Here is a 22,680-nt window from a genome sequence, read left to right as displayed (position 1 = left end):
TGAACGCAAGGACTTCGGTGAGCTACTTCGGCTATATATTTTCCCAGTATCTTGTTTCAGAGATGTTTCTGTGATTGGTCTTTTTTTAAATTAAACTCAATTCCAAGTGTTTATTGTCATATGCACAGTAAAGTTGCGAGCGAAAAAGAAAATAGAAACTAAGGAATGGTTGGCATTTCTTGAATCCCAAGACTTTAACCTTCCGAATGATATTTGGAACGATGCATTTGAGTGACATCGTACGGACACCGCATCCGCACATGTCTACGACACGTATTTGCTTCTTTGCAAGCTTTCGGAATGTTAAGGGGGTAATAAGTTTGAACTATCTGACTTCTGTCCACGTTCCCATTGTAGCGCCTTATTATCCGGTGCGCCTTATGTATGGAAGATATAGGACCAAAAACTATTTTTGGGGGGTGTGCCCGATAACCAGGTGCGCCCTATAGTGCGGAAAATACGGTAAACACTGAAAGTGAAAAATTATTACTTTGCTGACCATTTTCCTTCCATGTTACATGAAAAGAAAACACTCAACAAGTTTGTCATGTTTATTTTTATAGTCCTTAAACACAAAGAGTCAAAGGGCTGCACAGACCACAGATTATTGCAAACCACAGACTATTACACCATCCCCTGATCTAAAACCTACATGAAGGCAAGGAAAAACCTCAACATGAGGAAAATTAAGAAACCTTGAGAAGGGACTGCATATGAGGTAATCCCCCTTTCAGGATGACCAGGCTGCAACGGATGTTGCCATAGCAAATACACAGATATTGTCAACATGAAATATAGGTCATTCATAATCTATAGAATAGAAGTGTGTTTTAAGCTTAGATCTAAACATTTCCACTAAGGTTTCAGATTGAATCTCAGGGGGAAGAGCATTCCACAGCACTGGGGCCGGAATGGAGAACCCTTACATTTAGCAAATGTATCTACTTTCTGAATAGTTTCATTATTTCTTTTCACACTGCATGTATAAATATTGGGCATTAATGTAAGACACTAACTAGTATTAGTGGCGAGTCACCGCACCCACAATGTTAGCAGTGTTTATTACTCTAGCATCAGATGTTAAATAAGCATCAACAGCTAAGGTGAAACTAGCCACCGTAGCAAAAATATGTGCTAAATGTAGACCAGTGAAGAGAATTCATCTTTCAATTTTTTGAGATCGCATTTTAGTTACTCTTTCACAGTCTAAATTGTTATATCGCCCTGCCTCAGGTGCAGAATGTTCCAGATACGGAGTTGAACGACTGGCTTGAGTATGTGTCGGACAGGTAAGACTATTTGAACTCATGAATCCATGAACTGACTGTTTTGAGTTATCAGTGTTTGTAGTGATGAGATTATGAAAATAGCTTTAAAAAATAATGTCCAAAATACGATTGCTTGGAAATTGTTATTCTGCGCCAACTTTCGATCGTTGTGTCGCTACCGGATTGTGCCACCTCAGACCTTTTAATTCCTTAACCGATTGCCTTGCAAAACATAAAACAGATTACAGTAGAACCCCGAGTTAGGGATCACAAAATGAAATTGCTGTGTAGCAGGGGATAGAAACTTAAATAGCCAATGCGTTCACTTGGGAGGTAGTTCATATTAGCATTTCCATGATGCGCAACAGAAAGCAATTGCAGACCGGCATTTTACAGAATATGACTAATAGTAGAAAGGCATTTTGGTCTATGGGCACCCAAAATCATTTGATAAATAGGGCTTAAAGAGGGGCCCCAAGCACCTTTTATCCCACACTATAAAGTGAATATGTGGCAAGGTTGGGTCGCCGTGTATCTGGAATCTATTGTGGCTTAATTGGTTGATTTGTTCTAGGAAGGTGCCTGTCCTTCCATTTTTCTGCTTGTGGCTCTTGAAAACCTAGCATTACAGTAACCCCAATTTTGGTGTGCAGGCCGAAAGTAGACATCCGCTACCCTATCAAATGCGAGAAGCTGCAGCAATTGGGCTGGAAGGCCGAGGTCTCCTGGCCTGAAGGAATCAAACGCACAGGTAAAACGGAGCACACAAGGGGAAGACTAGACCCACATCAGAGTCGGCCATTTACACTCATCTTTACCAGTGTTTTTTTTTTTTTTTTTTAGTCAAATGGTATCAGGAACACCCGGACTTTTGGTTGGATGCACCAGATGGGCAAAAGAAAAATTCCAAACCTGCGGGCAGAGTCGTCATTGCCACCGGTTATGCGAGCGAGACCAAAGCAGACTGTGAAATCAACTTGAACGCACTTTATGGCACACCCAATTGCCTTTTATAGTCAACCCCGCTCCAAAACAATCCCTGAACGGTGTCAACCTTTTTTCATTTATTTACAGGGCCTTTAAATTCGGTAGAATGAGTGTGTCCATTTGTTCGGGATTTTTTTCTTGTTGCTTGCCAATTTCTAGAACCCCACTGAGGGGTGTTAAGCACTGGAAAATTGTACTACCTCCCCAGGATACGACAATCCATTCTGAAGTGGAGATTGTAAGGTGAAATTGCTGTATGGCAGGGGACAGAAACCAGATTAAACATAATAGTATGTAGTAAGTACTACCCTCTGCAACATTCGTATGTGATTAAATAACATATACACAGTGGTACCTCTACTTACGAATCCGTGCAGGGAGTAGGTTTGTAACCTGAAACATTTGTAAGTAGACACCTTTTCAATAAAAATGCGCTAAGCCATTCCAAGGCCCGCAAAAGGATTTATTTTTTTTAAATAAACCAGAAAAGGGCATCGGAACATGAAACAAATACATATTAAAATTAAATTACCGCACAACATTTAACGAAAGCCACATAATGCAATTAAATTACCTTTTAACTGATCCAATGACGTCTGCTTTTGACAATCAGTTGTAAATGTGCAGGGCAGACATAGTAAGCCTTGTCCAATTTTCTGCATGTCTTTTGTGGAGTCCAATGTGAATGATAGCTCTTTGTAACAATACCATACAGTAGACTGTTTAGAGAGCAGGAAGGGGACACCATGGCCATGCTGGGATTCACGCATACACACCGGTTGCCAGGTAGAACTCTGGAAGCAGTGAATGGCAGCGCGTAATGTACTGCATTTTTTTACTTTGTATCCTGAAACGCCTTTAAAATCAGAGGCAATATTTTCCCGTTGAAATACTTTGTAACCAGAAACTTTGGTAGAGATTTTTAAGTAGAGGTACCACTTTATACTGGAAAATACATTGGATACAATTGGAAATGCATTGTTAGAATTAAATAATAGTGCATTCAGTAACTGCTATGCCTTTGAGTAACAGTGGTCTTCTAAGTGCCCTCTTGTTTGTGGCTCAAAGGAAACAAAAGTGCATAACCTTCATATGCTAATTCCTCTTTTGTTGTTGCTTTGGGCAATAATTGTAACCATGTTAGAATGAATTAAGTTTTGTGATGAAACCAGATGTCATAATCAGGGATCAGAATGGAGATTTTCATTTTCAGCTGAAATAGCCAGGGTCCAGGAATAAAGCAGGGCGGAGCCCCCCCAACCGATAAAATGTACATTTCAACATTACTCAAAGTAGACAGTGGCGTTATTTGTATTGATTCCTTCACAGATTTTACTTCTGTATCACTTTGATTTTTAAAAATGTTTTCCTGTTGTTGCTTTTTTGGTATTTCAGCCAGGAGTTAAATATTTTGTTTTGAACAGACAATTTTCATTTTGGCACATCCCTCGCATTTCTGACCGAAATGAAAAAAAACTCACCTCTAAAATAAGAAAACTGTTTCATTTTGCAAATCCAAACCTTTAATTGTGGTAAAAACACAATGGATGCACAGTATTCTTTTTACTTATTGTGGTGCTCCTTTTCGTGCACTTCTCCTAAACTAATACATAAAGCAAATACTAACTAGCAGGCCGGTAGCGCAATGTCCCCCCGCTGAACAGTCGGGCCAGTCAAAATATCAGATAAGCCTTCTTGCACTGGGTAGCCAACATTGATTTAATTTTAAGTTGCCGAGTGTAATACACAATGTTTTTATTGTTGCCAAGACAGCTAAATCTGCACGTTTTATTTTTGTCCTGCACAGATTTCCCTTTCCCATTAGCACAATTTGGAAGATTAAAGCCTTCATAACTCAGAACTTCGGGCAAACGACTGGCCGGACGCTCAGCGGCGAGCGCTAGAGCCTGAAAATATGCGGACCACAACAACATAGCAATAGAACCACAGTTACATCTGTGTTATACTTTGAACATCCCCACTTGATAGACAATCACACAAAGGGTATCAACGGGAAGGAAAAAAAAGTGTCAAAAACAAATGAACAACAACCAAAAAAACTTGACTTGGAGCGAATCTTGGACACGTTTGTACTGCGTGTTTGGTTTTTTCTTCTTTTTCATTTCTTTTTTTCTACAAAACGTTTTTTGGAGTCTTACAATTTAATACAAACCTTGGCATATTTCAGTGGATTTGTCTCAAATTATAATTTTGGGGGGCCAATCGGGGGGCTTCTTGTGTCGTAATTGGCGCCGGGACCCATCGCTACAAAACAGGTTTGTGGATCGGATACGGAGTCCAATGAGACTTAAGGTAATCAATCGCTTTCTCTACGTACGTCACTTTCGCTGTAACGAGGGAGGTCGTAGAATTTGGTCAAATTCCGCCGTCACGCCTCGCGACGTACTCTGAGAAACCCGACTGCGCCGTTATTTAAAAAGCTCACACTACCCCAGAAAAATAGAAATTTTGCACTCATACCAATGACATTCAACATTCATGTGCCAGTGTTTTTGTTCACTGTCTTTTGGTCAAGTCACTTTTTATTTTTGTAACGTTTGCACTAGGCTTATAAAAATAAATATTTCTCAAACATGCTTGATAAATTACACAAACTAGCGAAAGTAGACGCGAGAACTTTGGGTGCAAACAGCTGGATCTTGCCGTGGTTCTGAACTACAACTCAAACCGGTCCCTGCAGAGATTCACATCTGTAACGGCGGGTTTTTTATCCCGTCCACACATTCACGCAACACACACAAATGCTTCTTACATCACTACGGAAGAGTCGTTCGGAGGACCTGTGCTACAGATTTGTTAAAAACGAAATAGGATTTTTAGTCTTTCTACAAACAGAAGGCCTGCTGGCCGCAGCAAAGGGAGCATAGCACCATAAAATTTGTTCCCCTTAACAATTCCTAGCCTTACCACATGAGCTCTCAATTCTCTACCGCGGTGGAGCCGTCAATATAAACAAGTCCACAGTAACAATATGTAACCAATAGCAGTTTAGTTAGGACTATCTGTCTTAAGGCATCAGAAGGTAAATGATTCGTGCGTGTCGTACCACCGGGTGGCAGCGACAAAGCCGGAAAAGCAAAACAAAACACAGCTATGCCTGAAACTGCAATCAGTGCTTTGAGTTAAATGCTAAAAAAAAAAAAGCAGGCGAACCTGCTTGGTAACTCAACAAGTTAGAATTGAGACTTTTTACCAGCAGCTAATACGGTACGAGGCTTCGCACGGCTTTAGAAGAATTTCAAGGCACCAAGCACATCAGTGTTCATGAGAGCAAAGTGCATGCAGACTACAAAAACACATCAGCTCGACAAGCTGTTAAATCGAGGTGGACCCAAACCTAGGGGGCGAGGGAAGAGACGAAAATAGCGATTGTTGACAATTAACTCCTTAACCGATTGTCATTTGCAAGCCGACCATCAGCTGAGCAACACTTCTGTCAAAGAAAATTGAATGTGACCTCACAAAAAAACAACCTGCTCGCAACCTCCCAGTGTATCGCAGATCCAAATAACACACATCAGAAAGAAATTAAATTTTTTAAAAATGACCGTAAACTAAAAAACTGCACGCCTAAATTGCTTGACCAAAAAAAATACAACAACACTTGCATATGTCCAATTCTCCGCTTGAATAAAATCTACCGGAATCAAATTTGTCCACCGCCAGGTGAACGAGCACAGAATAATCGCCCGACAAATCTTCAAACTATTTACATGTTATCTACACTTGAATTTCTTGTCAATAAAATCAATCTACATCGACTTTTGCAAAGACGTGAGCCTGTTCCGCAGCTGGGCCTTGTGCAAATGTTTGCCGTGTCGGCAAATTTCCGAACTATGTTTTACTCCCATTTTGAGTTTTTGTTGCATTGCTGAGGAAAAAAAAAACAGCCCCGATGTATGCATTCATCCCCGACAACAACTAATGCAAAACCACTCAGAGGACTGGAATGAAATATATTTCTTTTTTTTTTTAAAGAGAAAAGTATTTATGTGACTCTCCAGGATAGAGTGAGCAGGGAATTTTGGATCTCAGTCTTTCTGTTCATGGTTCCCATTAAAAGACTTGTTGGACGAAAAAAATAAAGGTTTCAAAATTTGAGGGTGGAGTCAAGATTCAAGGGGCACAAGTCGCCAGGAGTTGGTAGGACACAAACAGGCACTGATGGATGGACTTTAGCGATACTTGGGCAGTAGTCAAGTCGTGCTTATTTGTATTGTATGGGGGAAAAGTGAATACGAAAAGACACTTGACTCGTTCACTACTATAGCTTCATTTTCTGGTATGTAGGCTGTGATTAATTTCAATGTGTAGGTGTGTGAATTTGCACCAATTAGGCTAGGTTCACACTGCAAATACTGTTCTTTTCCTTGTAATCGTTCTTATTCCACACTATATGTGATCTGGCTGTTCAGCCCCGCCCCAAAAAATCCAAACTGGTTTGCTTTTCTCCTGCAGTGTGAATTGAACTCATAAGTTCCATTCAGTGTCCCGGTTAGTGAAATACCAACTTTTGGCAGCACCGCACAGAAGTTTTTGACTTCAAGCCGATTTCTAGAAGCACAAAGCCACGAAAAAAGTCGCCATGCTTTTAAGAACCGGAGCAGACGAGGAACCGCGCTAGCAATTCCTTGTGGCAGTTTAACAAAGTTTAGTTCCGTTTAGTTTTGCCAAGGTTTGATTTAGTTCAAGTCGAGCTTGTTTCCTTCCAGAGAGAAAATCAAGATAAGTAACCCATACATGAAGACGTTAAATGTTTTTTTACAGAACAGAAGGGAAAAAAGTCAATGCTTGAATTCTTGAAGGCACAGTACAAAAACAAAATATTAATATTTGACTTTATTTTTGCCAGGTGAACACAATTCCTATGATCGTGTTAGCTGAAAATGCTGGCTTTCAAATTTTCATCCAATATTTTTATGGGTCCCCCTCGGACATCTTTGAGACATCAGCATAGCTAAATTACAATTAAAATAAAAGGTTTCATAAAAAGAAAACATCTATGGCCTCTGTTCTAGTCGGAAGCCTCAGCCAGATCCTATGTCTGAATCTGTTCCATTTCTCAGTAGTCTTTTGTTTTCCTTGACTTGAATGGTGGACACTAAATGAAACATAACTACATGTGATTGGGGAGGGGCCCACTGGACGCCTGCTTTTTCGAGGCAAAAGAAAATAATACATATGCCAAAATTCGACCGTGAAAATGGACACAGAGAAAGCATTCCGTCGTAAAATGACAAAATGATAGGATCCCTTTGCCGTGTGGTCTGTTATGAGATTTCACCATGAAAGAAATGTCGATAACGCTCTCCGGGGATGTCGTGGGGTTGCTGTATAATGAGTATAGTTTTACTTGCATGCACAATAAGTTCTAAATGTTGACTAGGATGGCAGATGGGATGAAGACAACAGAGATGCGAAAGGAAGACGGCTTAGAGGGAAGGGGAGAAAATGCGCGTGTGACAGAAAGAACATTTAGTTTAGTTGCCCCACCAGTCAACTTGAGAGTGCGAGTAGTTGCCGCCGTAGCCGTCGCTTGTGTAGAAGGTTCCGAAGCCACCTTTGGAGAGGACGGAGGCAATGTTTTACCAGCCACTACAATAATTCTAGCGCTCCGCAATTGATGTCCCACAATAAGATCTCACAATATTTTAACCCAAATTGATTTTATTCATTAACCGTTTCACCTGATGAACAACCCGATTAGGTGTAATTGTTAATTATGCATTTTGCAGACCAATCAGCATAGTTGAAAAACAGACAGGAAAATTATACGATTTACTACACTTTCGAATGAGATCTTAAAATTCGCACTCCTACCTCCTGCAAAGCCACGGGCTCCACCGTGTCCTGCCTGATTCCGAACACCACGCCCTCCAAAACCTCCGGCGTTGCCTCCGGCGGCCGTCTGACGATAGTCACGTGCTCCAAAGCCACCAGCGAACCTGCGAAAGCGATAAAAAGGTAATTCAACCAAAATATGAATTCTTCTTAAAATAATGAGACAAAATCACAGTTGACATTGACTGTTACAAACGTCACATTTTTAATTTAGGAAGGCTGGCAGTGACGGAGTTAGAGAAGAGTGCATTTTCTGACCTCTTAGACCGCCCCCTGTTGCTGCTCTTATGCTGGTGCTCATAAGCCAAGCTCTCAAGCCAGGATGGAACTTCTTGTTTTGCTTCTACTAGGATGTCCAGCAGGTCTTTAGTGATGTTGCCATTCTTGTCGTTGAAGAACGATGTGGCCAGTCCTGATAGATAATAAGTATATTCTAAATAGTTTTGCTAGGGTAGTTTGAGGTTAAAAATACTGATTAAAGAACGAGCGTTGGCAGTGGCCCTTCGAGATTGTTTTAGTTAAATTTGTCCGTACTTTACCAATGTGTTAGTAAAGAGGAAAACCGATATTTAAAAAAGAAAAAGAAAATGAAGGAAGTATTAGCTAATTTTAAGTGGTTTTTATTTAAATTATAAGAAATAACATTGAAACTTTTGTAGAAAGACACTCCCAAAAAACCTGTCCTGGTCCATTGGCACATCATTTTGCTTGTTTTTGAGGGGGAACAAAATCTGAAAATAATTTTCTATGAGAAAAGTTTAAAAATGTAGTCAAATAAGATCTATAATGTAGCCAGATCGCAAAATGTAGTAAAACAAGTGCTCATATTCATAAAATCAGAATGTTGTCATATTTTACTCGGATAGAAGCCATTTATTTCTAATAAAATATCTAATGTTTTACATTAATGTGCATAAAGTAAACACCTTGCAAAGCTGCTTAAAATGCAAGAGTGTTATTGTTCCACAACTTCATTAATAAATGTATTCTCATTTATATAGCTGAAATGGATGTTCTTTTTAATACAGCACTTCTGCCAAAGGTGGATCACAAAACAAAGAGGAAAAAAACTGTTTCCAACGTGATCAACCAAATACTGGAGTAAAAAAAGCGAATGGACTAACTATTTACACCCCTCTGCCAAGAGAAAATCTTACCAAGGTTTCCTACTCGTCCTGTGCGTCCGATACGATGGACATACTCCTCAATGTCACTGGGCAGGTCAAAGTTAATTACGTGCTTCACGTTGGAGATGTCAAGACCACGAGCTGCCACCTGAGTGTTAAAATTTTTTAAAGACATGTGGCAGGTGCGTCTCACTGTGCATTTTGCTGAATTGAGTTCTACTGACAGCTGTAGCCACCAGGATAGGGCATTTCCCAGATCGGAACTGGCTCAGGGCCTCCTCTCGGTCTCTTTGAGAACGATCTCCATGTATGCTGGTGCAGGCGTAACCCTCTCGGTACAGAAAGTCCTCCAAAGCGTCCGCCCCCTTTTTGGTCTCCACAAACACCAGAGTCAGCGAGTCTTTGCCTAGTCGACCAACAATAAACAAACACCTAAAAGTTAACTCACAGGAATGAACTTTCAAAATGCAGGTGAGAGTTGAATTTTAACATCATTTAATGAAGCTTTGTCCAATTACTACAGAGCTTATTTTTGGTGATGATAATAAAAAAACATGCAAAGCATAAGGTATGGATAAAAACAAACAGAAATATATAAATAATAAATTCCAATAAAAGCTATGAATAACGAGTAAAAGCAACGTTTTGAACAGGTGACTTTTGGAATTGAAATTATTGGTATGTTCAATGACAGGTCTGACTCATGCCGGGATGTACGGAACCAATGACAAACACAAAAATATGAACTGCAAGCATGTAGAAAAACTTGCAGTGACAAAAATAATTCAAACGTTGTGAATAGGAATTTTCTCCATTTAAGAGCTTACCAGGCTTCTCCATGTTCTCTCCAGCATTGTCCTGCACTTCGCTGGGGATGACTTGGGATAAAACCACACCAAACCAACTATCAACAAACTACCACACTGGCCTTCAAGCGAGTACAGGAACCACGATGTGTTTTGTGCTGTTGTGTTTATGTGGAACGATACCACCAAGAGATAACGCCGACGATTGATCCTGACTAATGCTGCACGATTGAAAAAAATATATCTATTTCGATTTTTCAGACCAGTAATGCAATTTATGGATTTTAAAATGAAAGTGCATTTTCTGTGCAAGTCTTGTTTTTTTTGTTTGTACTTAACCCTGGAACGACCAAGCAGTTCATACACTCTTCCATGAGTGGGGTCGATAATTAGTGGGGGGAAAAATAAAAATACTAAGGGAATCGTGTCATACACATATTTTATGAGGAATACCTGGAATCTGACAGCATTTCAACTTTTTAATTTTTAAAGATTTTTAAGAATAAATCCATGGGATTGTTTTTGATCCCACTTACTCAACCAAGGCTTAATAATAGTGACAGGCTTTAACTCTCCTGCCATCAGACTGTTTAGAAGCATAGAGGTGTCTGCATGATGTCACCAGTCTTTTAGGAGTCTCCAAACGGCCACTTTTGAAATATGCCTCGACATTCCCTTTGAAAAATGTGTAAAATCCTAATGTTTTTTCAGATTTTGGTCAAATTTGACCCGGGACCAGATAAGGCTTCATGCATTTGTCCTATGTGTTTTCCAGCCAAGATGCCCATGCTACACTCTTCTGCAGGCATGAGATTGCAAAAAAAAAAAAAAAAAAAAAAAAAAAAAAAAAAAAAAAAAAAAAAAAAAAAACAGGCGAGAATAAAAAAAAAAAAAAACAACCTACGATTTAAGTGAAGTTCCAATTTAGATTGTTCATGTTAAAGCACTTGGAGTGATTATTGTAGTTTGGGACAAGACCTGTGTTAGCTTTCAAAAGAGACCAACGTCTTGGATTAGGATTTTAGGTGAATTCTACAGGATTATAAATACAGTGGAACCTCGGTTTTCGAACGCCTCTCAGTTCGAACAAATCGGTTCTCGACCAAAAATTGAGAAATTCTTGCTTCGCTTTTCGTTCAAAAAAATCGGAGTTCGAACGCCGGTACGCTAGGGGCGATGCTGAGCGGCGTACGAGTGTAGATTGCCCCCACCCCTCGTGAAGAACTGTTGTCACGGCAACGCGCACTCCTCTGCTTTCGTTTTTCAAAAGCGGTGAAGGGAGTGTTTTAACTCCTAATTACGCCTCGGAAGAAGGTTGGTGCAAGCAGCAAAGTTGCTACAGGTGAAAAAAGAGTAGTAGTGTGTACAACTATTGCATTTAAGAAAGAAATAATAGCAAAATATGAAGAAGGTGTGCGAGTTTCCCCCCTTTCAGGAATACAGCATGGCTTCTGCAGACAACCGCCAAGGTAAGAAATCCTACTCATAATTCTTTTCTTTATCCTTTAACCGCTCACCACTTGTTGTGGAGACCCGGGTGCTAAATGACGTGTAAACGACCTGATTTTTTTTATTTTTACACGTTCGTGTTAGCGTGGTTTTTGTGGTTTGAACAAATTTATTGACACTAAAAACAGAAAACAATCATGAAAATCTCAACAGCAATTAAGCACATTCACAATATTATATTCCAATATTACGTTTTTAACAGCAAACACAAAGTGAGGTTTGAACAAGTGTTAGCGTAATCTTTCGTACGGAAGATTACGCTAACGTGAACGTAAGATTAGCCTGGGTTAGCTTCATGTTTACTTTCGTGGTAAACATTTAGGGTGTTGGTACGGATTAAAAAATTTTTACATTACTTTTAATGGGAAAAATGACTTCGGTGATCGTACAAATCGGTTTTCGTACAAAGAAATGGAACGGATTATGGTCGAGAACCGAGGTTCCACTGTAGGTGAAATTAAACCACGCCCCCTTCTGGGTAGCTTTGTTAGGGTTTGGTGTCCATAAATCCTTGGAAAAAAACGCAGTGTTATGCGATTACACATGCGCACTACGTCACATCGCAATGTTGAATAGATTTCGGTAAATCGTGCAGCCCTAGTCCAGACCGTCTCTCACCTGTAGCACTGAGCAGATCCAGGAGAAAAGACCTCTTGTCGCTCTCCTCCACCCAGACCACCTTCTGGGTGATGTTCTCGGAAGTGGAGCCCACTCTACCCACTGCCAGGAAAATATAGTCATCCAGAAAATCCCTGGCAAGTATCTGCAAGGGAAGCACGAGTGGCCAGTATTGATCCGATTAGATTTCTTCAACCCGAGTAAGGGCATCGAGACCAGAAATTGACGGACACACCTGAATTTCTTTGGGAAAGGTGGCGCTGAACATCATGGTTTGCCGGCTGCCTTTGGGTGGCATTGTGTCCTGTTCGACAATGCGCCGGATCTGAGGCTCAAAGCCCATGTCCAGCATTCGATCAGCTTCATCCAAGACCAAGTACCTGAGTTTTAGAAAATTTGATTCAAGATGTGAGATCCTCATACACAAGAAAATTCAAAATTCGAAAAAAAAGCCTGTTGTGTAGTAAACAATTACTGAACAAGAAACTTGCACATTAGAATTGAAACTATTGTGAGAGTTTGTTGTCCTGCTGAAATTTCTTCTATATTTTCAATTGATATAGGTTTTAATCACAATACTGAAAAATGTCGACTGCTGCTTTACATTTGCAAACCACTACTACCTCACTAACTACAGGTAACATCCGACTAAGAACCGGCATCGGTTTCGACCTGTTGTTCGTGCATTTGTTGCAATGGCGCCATCTGCTGCCGAGACAGTATTTAGTTATTGTACAGATTGTAGTGGTAGATTGCCGGGCCTGCTAGATACCAAAATTGATGGCACGTTACCCGGCTGCTACACGCTTGTGTTGCCAGATTTTGAATTTTAAAAATTGAGCATTCGCTAGCTGTGGTCATAAATTCAGGAAGAAATAAGCCTTTAAGTGGTATGTGACCTGTAATCTACTTCATCTACAGTCCATATCTTACTTGCAGTAATCTAGTCCAATCTTGCCCCTCTCCATCATGTCCACCAGCCTCCCAGGGGTGGCCACCAGCAGGTGACATCCTCTCTCCAAGTCTCGAATCTGCTGGCCAATATCTGCTCCACCGTACACCACACAGGGACGCACTCTGGAGCGGTATGAAAACTGCAACACAAGAATAATACATTTTATTTGTAAAGAGAGCTAAGCCCACCTTAACACAAAAAAAGAACACAAGGAAAAACAAGTAGAGTAGTCTTGAAAAAAAAAAGGATTTCAAACCAAAATTATAAAGCAATTAAATTGACATTTGTAGTACTTAATGATATTGACTCACCTTCCTGGCTTCATCATATATCTGGAGTGCCAACTCACGAGTTGGTGCCAGGACCAGAGAAAGCGGGTACTGTTTACGACGGCCATATTTTCCGTTGTCCTGTAAGATGTGTAAAAAATACAGTATGAAAAAAAAACATCTCAGAAGAAGTACACTAACATATGTGTCACAGAACAATATCAGATACAGTGTAAACAAGACACTAACCATCAGAAAATTGTTTACATAGCATTGAAGAACAATGTATAAAAGGCAAGGAAACTTCATACATTTTTGCATATCGCAGGGATTCTGGTCGCCATTAAATCTGATAAACAAGGAATTATAGTATTTGGTCGTGGTTTGGTGATTAGCTTCAGAGTGTCACTTTCGGATTTATTACATGTACTATTTTATAACAAATATTTCAACAGTTACACAAAGTCCCAAAATTAAGCGTTTCCTAAAAAGCTCTAACAATATACCGTTCTTTTCAAACATTCGTTTATTTCAATCAGATTAAGCAAAGAGAGTGCCCCCTTGTATATAGATTTGTATAGCCGATCTAAAAAAGGTTTCACATTTCGACTTCTAGTGATCTTGTTGCTTATTTTGTTGTCATGTTTTCTGGATATTTTGGTACATGAGAAAGTAAAACAAATTGAGCTTGAAGACGATGAAAGCCTGCCCAACTTAAATAGCCATGACAACACAACTCACGACAAATGGTGCCCGAGGCAGTTGAATAACAGGTTGACGAGCAACTTTTTTTAATATAAGCCAAGATGCTGCTCCAGACTCATCCTCGCTGTTTTGATATCAATTCCAAATGTTTCAGTTTAAAGTCCAAATAAACTGAGTGGCTTTCTTTTGGAAGTGACAATAAATTCCACACCTGCCCAGAGGCTTTAGCCGCATTAATAGCGTCTCCTGGTCCCTCGGCGTAGATCTGGCTGAGAATTGGCAGCAGGAACGCGGCTGTCTTTCCAGAACCTAAAGACAAAAACGTGACAAAATTCCTGGCGTCTTTCTTAATCTGTATCTCAAGACCTTAAAGTCATTCAGCATGTCATACCAGTTTGTGCGCAGGCCATAAGGTCACGCTTTGACTTGACAATCGGAATGGCGTATTTCTGGACAGGGGTCGGTCGAGTATAGCGGCTCAAAGCAATGTTGCCCATGATGATCTCACCCATGTCTATGTCCTGGAACTATACGTGAGGACAGCAGTGTTAATTTAATATCATAGCTAAAAAAAAAAAAAATTAAAAACAACACAGACTGTCCATTCTGACTCACACTCTCAATGTGGTGAGGGCAGTTCTGTCCAGTAGCCTCAACGGGAATGTCATCATATTTTTCAAAATTAATTCCAGTGTTGCTGGCGGAGAACAATTCGCTATAAGGCAGAACAGCAACCACGTAAATTTAGAGATTCTTTTTTTTTTTCCAAAAATAATGAACGAATGGCCTTTATTGTCATTGTACAAGTATAACGGAATTGGAGGGCTTCGCCTCCAGGTGCAAGTATAACTAATTAAAAAGATAAACATCTTCAAATATTAAAAAAATCGTTCAAAACAATGATAATATGTGCTTATTCACAGTGGCTGCTGTACAAAAAAATGAGATGATGCTCTTTTACGTTTATTAAGCATATTGTATACTCTCACTCCTGAACTGAAATGTTGGGATATTTTCACAGTTGTATGGTTGTCGAAAATAAACACCAGCCATATTGCCATGCAGTATTCAAAAATAATTCTTATTTGTCATGGCATATTATCGATACTACAGTTCATGCACTGCAGCATGCCGTCTCAGGTAAACAAACCAGATAACACAATACAGTCATAAAAGGAACCAAACTAAAATAAAATAGGCATTACTTGGGAGTGTTACATTCACACACAGCAGCTATGAATATGGCGGCAAAAATAAATGATTCTCAATGTATAAGAAAACAAAGTTGTTTTAATAGAATTTATTTGAGTATACCAGGGGCCGGGAACCTTTTTGACCCAAAGAGCCATAAAAGCAAAAAAATAATTTAAAAAGTAATTGAGAGAGCTACATCATATATTTTCAGACAAAATTGAAAAAACTGCCAAACACGCTCTCTAGACAAAAGCTAATTCTTCAGCACATTTGATTTCACTGTGTCATTTGATGATTCAATCAAATGTATGAAATGATACTAATGCCAAATCCTGTTTCCCAAATCAATGTAAATATGCCATTTACAATTTGTCTTCGACCTTCAGTTAAGAGTGTTGAGGCAATTTTTTTCCATGAAATTTGTCATTTCAAAACAATGTGCATGCAAAGTTCTTTTGTAAAAATGTCACAAATTACTGCAAAAGATAAGCATATCGTCATATTCACTTTCGGTGTGGACTGCACTGAGCGAGAGTGCGAGAAGGAAGTGCCTTGCGCTGTGTGCAGGAATCCGCCCACCTGTACTGCTCACCCAATCAAAGTCGTTTGCCATTGTTTTTATTCATCAGTTGAAATGGTTGAAAGTTGCTTCGGTTTTATATGGACCAAAGTCGAGATGAAATCATTTGACTTTGGAACGCCATAGAGAGATGTGCAATAGTTACATTTTACTTCTGAGCCATATGTACTCATGAAAAGAGCCATAGGTTCCCTACCCCTGGAGTATACCATGCATACACGGAACTACACTACCCCTAAGAGACCAACATGCGCAAAAACAGCAATATCAATTTCTCTTCGTAAATTGTCTCCCTGTGCTTGTGTGCGTTTCCTCCAGGCGCTCCGGTTTCCTCCCACATTCCAAAAACACGCATGTCACGTTAATTGTCCGTTCCAAATTGTCCCTAGGTGTGAATGAGCAAGTGAGTTTTCTGTCTCTGTGCGGCTCGAGACTGGCTGGCAACCAATTCAGGGTGTGCCCTGCCCACACCGCGTCGAGGACAGCTGGTATGGGTTCCAGCACCACCGGTGACCCTACTGAGGATAGGGGTGCAGATAATGGATAGATTTTGTAGAATTTATTTTACTATATGAGGTTTTTGGTGTCATTTAAGGTCACATTTGAGAATATATTACTTTTTCTTTCACGTCTTCATATTTTACATTTTCTGCCAATGTGAATTTTTACAAAAACAAAAAACTTCACCAGTGTCAAAAATGTTTTATTGGGTACTGAATAGTTTACTGGGTAAGTTGAAAATTTTAATGTCTATAACTGCATAGTTTAACAAGTTTTTTTTTTTGCAGGCTACTGCCTATTCCAAGGCGGCGAATGGTTAATGTTTCAACCTGACAAGAATTTAAATGCTGGACTCATTGCAGTGACAAATTTCACATATATTGGTTTAAAGAAGACGATGCAAAATGTTAAGAAACTGTATTAAAAGAGCTTGCGCATTTCATTTAAGACACTTCAGTAAAACTTACTGCTCAAGTCGTTCATTGAGGGGCGTTGGTTTGGACCAGTCTCCGTCTGTGCAGGCCTCCTCCACCCAACGGCTGTTTCCTCCTCCGCCACTATTGTATCCACCATGGTCAAACCTAGGGACAAAAAGATAAGCTAGCAAATGTATCAATGTTGGCTGTAAATAGAAATCAGAAAACCTTCCGCTCGTCTTACCGTCCACGATTTGCATTGCTTCGGTCATTGAAGAATGCAGACTTCCCTCTGTTGTTTCCGAAACTGCTGTAGGCGTCCTTGGAAGCATTCCAGCCGCCAACGTCTGGCGAGGTCACAGAACAGCAGAAGAAAAGTGCGTCAAGTTTCCTCAACCAAGCTAGATAATATTAATCCAGTAGACCCGCAGGACCAGACATTAATCCATTTGGGAGTTGGAATTGCAAAGTCAAATTGCCTATGGTAATGCGTGGTAAATGCGGACTGAACCCTCTTGTACCCCAGAGAAAAACATTAAAACTACCAAACAGCAAGCAGTACTACTTAATGTGAACATATATGAATATTATTAAATATAATTACAGATAAATGTGCCTGTAAAAGATAAATTACATTTTATTTACTGTTGATGTGCTTGACTAGAGCTGGTTGGTTGGAATTGCGGGTGTATGTGTAAAGGGCAAAGAGAAAATGACGAAAGATTTAAAATTAAATTGATTTTTAATCTTCCACTTGCGAAAATTGCCATGCTATTAGAAAACTTGGTTGCTCTAACATTTTTATTGGCTTTTTTAAAATAACAGTCCTGACCCTCGATGGGTTATGGGCATGCAAGTGAGCGATGGTAGCGATTTGTGTGCCTTCTTTGTCATTCTTAATATCACAAGGCTCGATTTCATGGTTATCATGTCGTAACTAATTCCCTTACCACCACCAGCAAATATAGGACAAAAAATTTGTATCACCGACTTGCGAGATTTTACCAAGCACATGAGAATTTAAATTGATTGCAGAAAAGGGATGGCATTGTGCAAGGGAGAACAGCTAATTGGTGCTGTGATGCAAACCAATAGCAAACCCGGACCAATAGGAGAGAGGCATCTTAGAAATATAATCTACATGCACACAAACACCACAAAGTGTTTTTGTAAGTATCTGGACACGCACATTTTGATTGATGATGATTGTTGATGATGTAATATAGTGGGGACAATGTAATAAAGAAGGGCTGAAAAAATATTAAGCCACATCGCAAACTAAAAATCAGGCTGGGTCACCGTACTCCGAGGGTCTACTGTGCATAGTTAACCAGGGTCAGCACCTTTATTCTCGTACAAGCCGAAGCCCATGGGCTGAGCGGGGTTGATAGGATTGAAGGTTCCGCCTCTGTTGGTGCGATAGCCGCCTCCGCCCATTGCCCCTCGGCCGCGCTCCATGCGAGGCGGCCCTCGGTTGTAAGTGTTTCCGCCAGTCATACGGTTGTCGTGGTAGCCGTTGACAAAGTTTCCGCGGGCCGCATCCCAACCGACTAGAACGAAAGAAGTGACTCAGTAACTGATGATCAACATTCTGGCGTTGAAAATGCACGGCATCTTACAGGCGGCGGCAGGAGCAATGGTGTAGCCTGCCCTGGCAGCAAACACATTTCCTCCTGAAACGACAACAGTCAATAACCAATGCCATTACCTGCTTCAAATGCAACTAAACGCAAAAATAAGACACATGGCCAATATATATAAAATGCAGTGAAGTGAATGCAGCAAGTTAGCTTTCCCAAATGTAGCATTCAGATTCTCGTGGGCCTCTAAGATTCAGAAAAAAAGTATTTTGCAGGAAGAAGCACTAAATTGATGCTCCTCACCATTTTTAGGACCATCTTTGTTCCGTAAATGTGGAGGAATGTATCTTCCTGCAGACACGAGAGAGACATCAGCCTCATTCTAATAATCAGTAAATAAGGGTGGTACATTCAAGCAAAAACTAAAAAAAGCATGCTCAAACCAACAAATGGTGATGGCGGTAAGCTTTATATGACACCCAGCAGATGCCTTGACCTCTTCTAGGAGTTGCCAACTTGATCAGCAGGGGTTGAGATCCCCGACTGATCTTATAAGGTAAAACATGCAAGTACACAGTGAAAGCTTACTGTTAGTGCCACCGCCTTGTCCGTCTGCCACATTCAAGTCTAGGACAGCAAGCTGTGAACAGAAACAAACAAAAAAATAGACATATTTAACGAAATTTACTCAATGTTGATAACAGAACCAGTGTGTTCTACTACTATAAATGTTTAAATAAAAACAATTTGCTGACTATGTTCTTCCAGCTTCACTCAAAATAATTCTTGTACTATGCAAAGATATAATTTAAAATTAGCAATACCATCTGCAAGTGGAACCGGAAAGTTTTAGTTGGAAAATGACTTTTTGCCATCGGTTTTTGAACTGGTGTGAAAATCAAGCAATTTGTGTAACTCAACATCCCATGCACCACCCATTTGGTTAAATATTTGTCGCATGCAGCACATAACTAACCTAAGTACTGCCTTAAAATGTATACAGTAGAGGCCTGGGATACGGAAACCATGCCTTACCATGTTTTTACAGGACGGTGCGGAAAAAGATGTTTCAGCCCCGCTTTATGACATTTACACCACTATACAGCATAATAAAAATGTGTTCCCAGAACATATAAAATTCAAACTTTGCAGTGCTTGTGCGTATGCAGAATTAGAACTGTTAGATACCCTTCTGCTATTGGTCGCTCCCATACAATGCTGGTCTGGTGTTGGTTTTTATCACAGTATGATTGTTGGCTAAATTACCTCCCACAATGCCTTTCCCTTAATTCGGTTCAGAATTTAGAGTGCTTTTTAAAGACTTTGTCCTTGGACAAGACACTGAATCCCTAATGGCCCCAATAAGTAGGTAGGCGGCTTGCATGGTTGCATGGCCGCTATTGGTGTGTGAGTGTGTGTGTGAATGGGTAAGTGTAAGGCACATTGTAAAGCGCTTTGGGAGGTCTTCATAGACTTGAAAAACGCAATGTAAAATCAAACCATTTACCATTTACTTTGCAGGTCAGTAAGAAAATACTGTATTTTTTGTATTATATTTAATAGCTATCGGTTCTGTGGCTAGCAGTGATGCTAACTGGGGAAGCAAAAAAATGATGACTATGGACTTGCGATTACCAAGAAATACAAAAAGGCACACAAACTGCTACGCTTGCCAAGTAACAAATCGAGAATAAAGATTATTAATAAGGTGGCAGTATATGCAAGAAAATCTTCCAAGGACTTGACAAACCAAGAGTAAGTCGCTGTCGCACTCTGGGTTCAGGAAGCCTTTTGATCCAGAGAGCCATAAAATATTTGAAGACATTTTTGGAGAGCCACACCATATATTTTTAGACAAATTTACACAACACCACCCAACCTTCTCTCCAGACTAAAGCCAATTCTTCACCGCATTTCATTTCACCGTGTGAACATCTGATCATAATGCCAGAGCTCGAGTCCCATAAAAATACTATACCACTTAATATGTGTCTCCTCACTTAGTTACTCGAGAGTGTAAAGGCTTATTTTGACCGTCATTTTTGTCCTAAATATTGGTTCCAAAACAAGGTGCAAGCAATGTTATTTCGTAAAAATGTCACGAAATACTGCAAACAAGAAGGGTATAGTCGTATTTACCTTCGGCACAGACTACACTGAGCGAGAGGACAAAAGAAGAGTATTGCACTGTGCGCAGAGATCCGCCCAGTGTTGCTTTCCTAGCGTTTCCAAGTGTTAGGTTTTTTCAGCGGATTTTTATCGTAAAGTTCCTCAACAGTGAACATACATAGAATAATGAGCTTCCATTCAAAGGATTTCTTACCGACCTAGTGCCAAAACTGAGTCATTTGGTGTGACACCCTGACTGTAAACTACAGTTGGAAAAAGTGCCGTATATACACTGGACTAGGCCAAATACTTACTTAGAGTTGCTCCGGCTTTACATGTACAGAAATTTGGATCATACCACCCAACTTAGGATCTCCACTTAGACATGTGCTATGATCATTTTTTTTATTTTCTCTGAGACATATGTACTCATGAAAGAGTCCTGTATGGCTATAATGTTTAGTTCTGCAATACCAGGGATGCATGCCAACGCATACCTGTCAACCTGTACGGTATTGCCGTACAAAGTACGATTTCTATGCATTTTAAGACGAGTACGACGTACAAGGAAATCTGTACGGAAAAACGCAAATTTGTCAATGATGGGTACCATCCGATATACACTGACTATCACGAAACGGCAAATCAATCAAGTCAAAGGAGTTCGCCTCGGAAGCCTCTATCTTGGTATCGGTTGTTTTCATTGCAATTGAAGCGAGTGGTTTGATGCTACTGCACGCATGCGTCTGCCGCCTGGGGATTTCCCATCATGCATCATTCCAATATATATATATATATATATATATATATATATATATATATATATATTAGATATATATGGTGTACGATTATTTTGTATTTTGTAGGGGAAAACACGACAGTTTGTACGGGCATGGAGCCGTGGAGGTTGACAGGTATGCCAACGTCCCACGACGATCTGTAAAATGGGAAATCCAAAAGTAAATTTTAAAATATGGAGAAAACAGAAGCCATGAAAGAAAAAAATACATTAAAATCAAATGGGGAAATCAAAGTTAATAGCAAGAATATCGATATGTAATCATGCTAGGAATGCAATCGTAGAACGAGTAGTGCAAAATAATTATAAGAACCGCAGCTCCTGCAGGCCCAAAATGTGCGGTATTTAGAGACCACTGCGTGGGCTTAAAATTCCGCATTAAATCCTTCAACAAACCGTCTTACAGTGCAACTGGTAGCATGCATAAGAATCAAATAATTACCGCATTTTTTTTAGAATCGCATTTGATTAAATAAGCAGCACGATGACTGTATAAGCGAAATGTCTGCTTAACCAAGCGCAGTAGCGACAGACTGGTGCGTTTTTTTCATACGTCGGTAATGACGCAGAACAATCGAACATTCTCTACAAGCGTAAACTGTACAACTGCTCGTTGGATTAGACAGCCAAATGTGTGTGATGCAGAATTGTAAGCGTGCCAACTACTGTCTGATAGCTTTAGCGCACCTCCATTTTATCTCTGCAAACAAACGCAGCCGAGATAAAAGCGAAGGTTGCGTTTCATATGCTCACCGGTTGGCACCGACGGAGGCCACCGTTATTCGCCAACCATTTGTCTGCGCCAAGTAGCATTTTAAAAGCACTTTAGGGAAAAGACACCAGGCGACAAATGTGATTAAAGTAATGATAAATGTGATAAAATGCGTCATTGCTCAACGTTGAAAATGTTAACGAGGTTATTACTCGGTGCTGGATTTGAATGAAGCGCACCTAGGGCTAGCACATTAGCATCCAGCTAGCGACTGTTAGCCCGTAAGCTAACATCATTCTAAGACCTTTCTTCCTCAATTGAGCATGACGCCACAAGCCAACACAATATAATGTTCTTACCTGTTGTTCTAGACCGTGGACATTCTCGACGGACACATGACTCATCACTATGGAATATGGGGGAAAAATGTTGACGTTGAGAAAAGGACCTCTTTGTTTGCCGGGGGTTCAGGGTAGTGTTATCGCCCCTTTGTCGCGAGGCTGGCCGCGACAAAAGAGTTTTTTTTACACGTTGACTATCTGACACTTTTGCACAAAAATAACGACAACGTTTAGTCAAAAAAATCCAAAAACGGTTGTCACCGAAGTGGTACTTGAAGCAGACCCAGCTGGTGTCGATTTGTTCTACAGCTGGGGACGAATACGTGTGAAGATAGCAAGCGT

General features: G+C 40.1%; 2 protein-coding genes across 4 annotated transcripts in view; one reads left to right on the top strand and one right to left on the bottom strand.

Moving 5' to 3' along the window:
* Positions 1 to 5,057, top strand: part of tgds (TDP-glucose 4,6-dehydratase) — a 16,955-nt gene extending 11,898 nt beyond the window's left edge. Inside the window, exons 10-12 of the mRNA XM_088331806.1 lie at positions 1,234 to 1,289; positions 1,922 to 2,019; positions 2,112 to 5,057. Coding sequence (XP_088187932.1) covers positions 1,234 to 1,289; positions 1,922 to 2,019; positions 2,112 to 2,284 — 327 coding nt within the window. The 3' untranslated portion in view covers positions 2,285 to 5,057. The remainder of the gene's footprint in view (positions 1 to 1,233; positions 1,290 to 1,921; positions 2,020 to 2,111) is intronic.
* LOC148369683 (putative ATP-dependent RNA helicase an3) lies at positions 3,756 to 22,680 on the bottom strand. Of its 3 annotated transcripts, XM_088331803.1 has the most exons (20): positions 22,357 to 22,680; positions 18,966 to 19,017; positions 18,681 to 18,728; positions 18,417 to 18,470; positions 18,141 to 18,347; positions 17,042 to 17,144; positions 16,849 to 16,962; positions 14,722 to 14,821; positions 14,498 to 14,633; positions 14,318 to 14,415; positions 13,444 to 13,542; positions 13,111 to 13,271; positions 12,413 to 12,557; positions 12,178 to 12,322; positions 10,072 to 10,122; positions 9,469 to 9,650; positions 9,275 to 9,392; positions 8,376 to 8,529; positions 8,097 to 8,221; positions 3,756 to 7,836 (listed from the first exon to the last, which is right to left on the bottom strand). In XM_088331803.1, exons 1-20 carry the CDS (start codon positions 22,399 to 22,401, stop codon positions 7,757 to 7,759), a joined length of 2,217 nt encoding a protein of 738 aa, XP_088187929.1. In that variant the 5' UTR covers positions 22,402 to 22,680; the 3' UTR covers positions 3,756 to 7,756. The 3 variants fall into 3 exon arrangements, with proteins under 3 accessions (XP_088187929.1, XP_088187930.1, XP_088187931.1); XM_088331804.1 differs by lacking the exon at positions 18,681 to 18,728; XM_088331805.1 differs by lacking the exon at positions 10,072 to 10,122 and having other exon boundaries at positions 22,357 to 22,679.

The sequence above is a fragment of the Urocampus carinirostris genome, chromosome 3, assembly GCF_059441175.1.
Source record: "Urocampus carinirostris isolate Australia breed hairy pipefish chromosome 3, RoL_Ucar_1.0, whole genome shotgun sequence".
NCBI classification, from domain to species: Eukaryota; Metazoa; Chordata; class Actinopteri; order Syngnathiformes; family Syngnathidae; genus Urocampus; species Urocampus carinirostris.
Note: the sequence above shows the minus strand (reverse complement) of the source record. Positions and strands in the feature narration are given on the sequence as shown.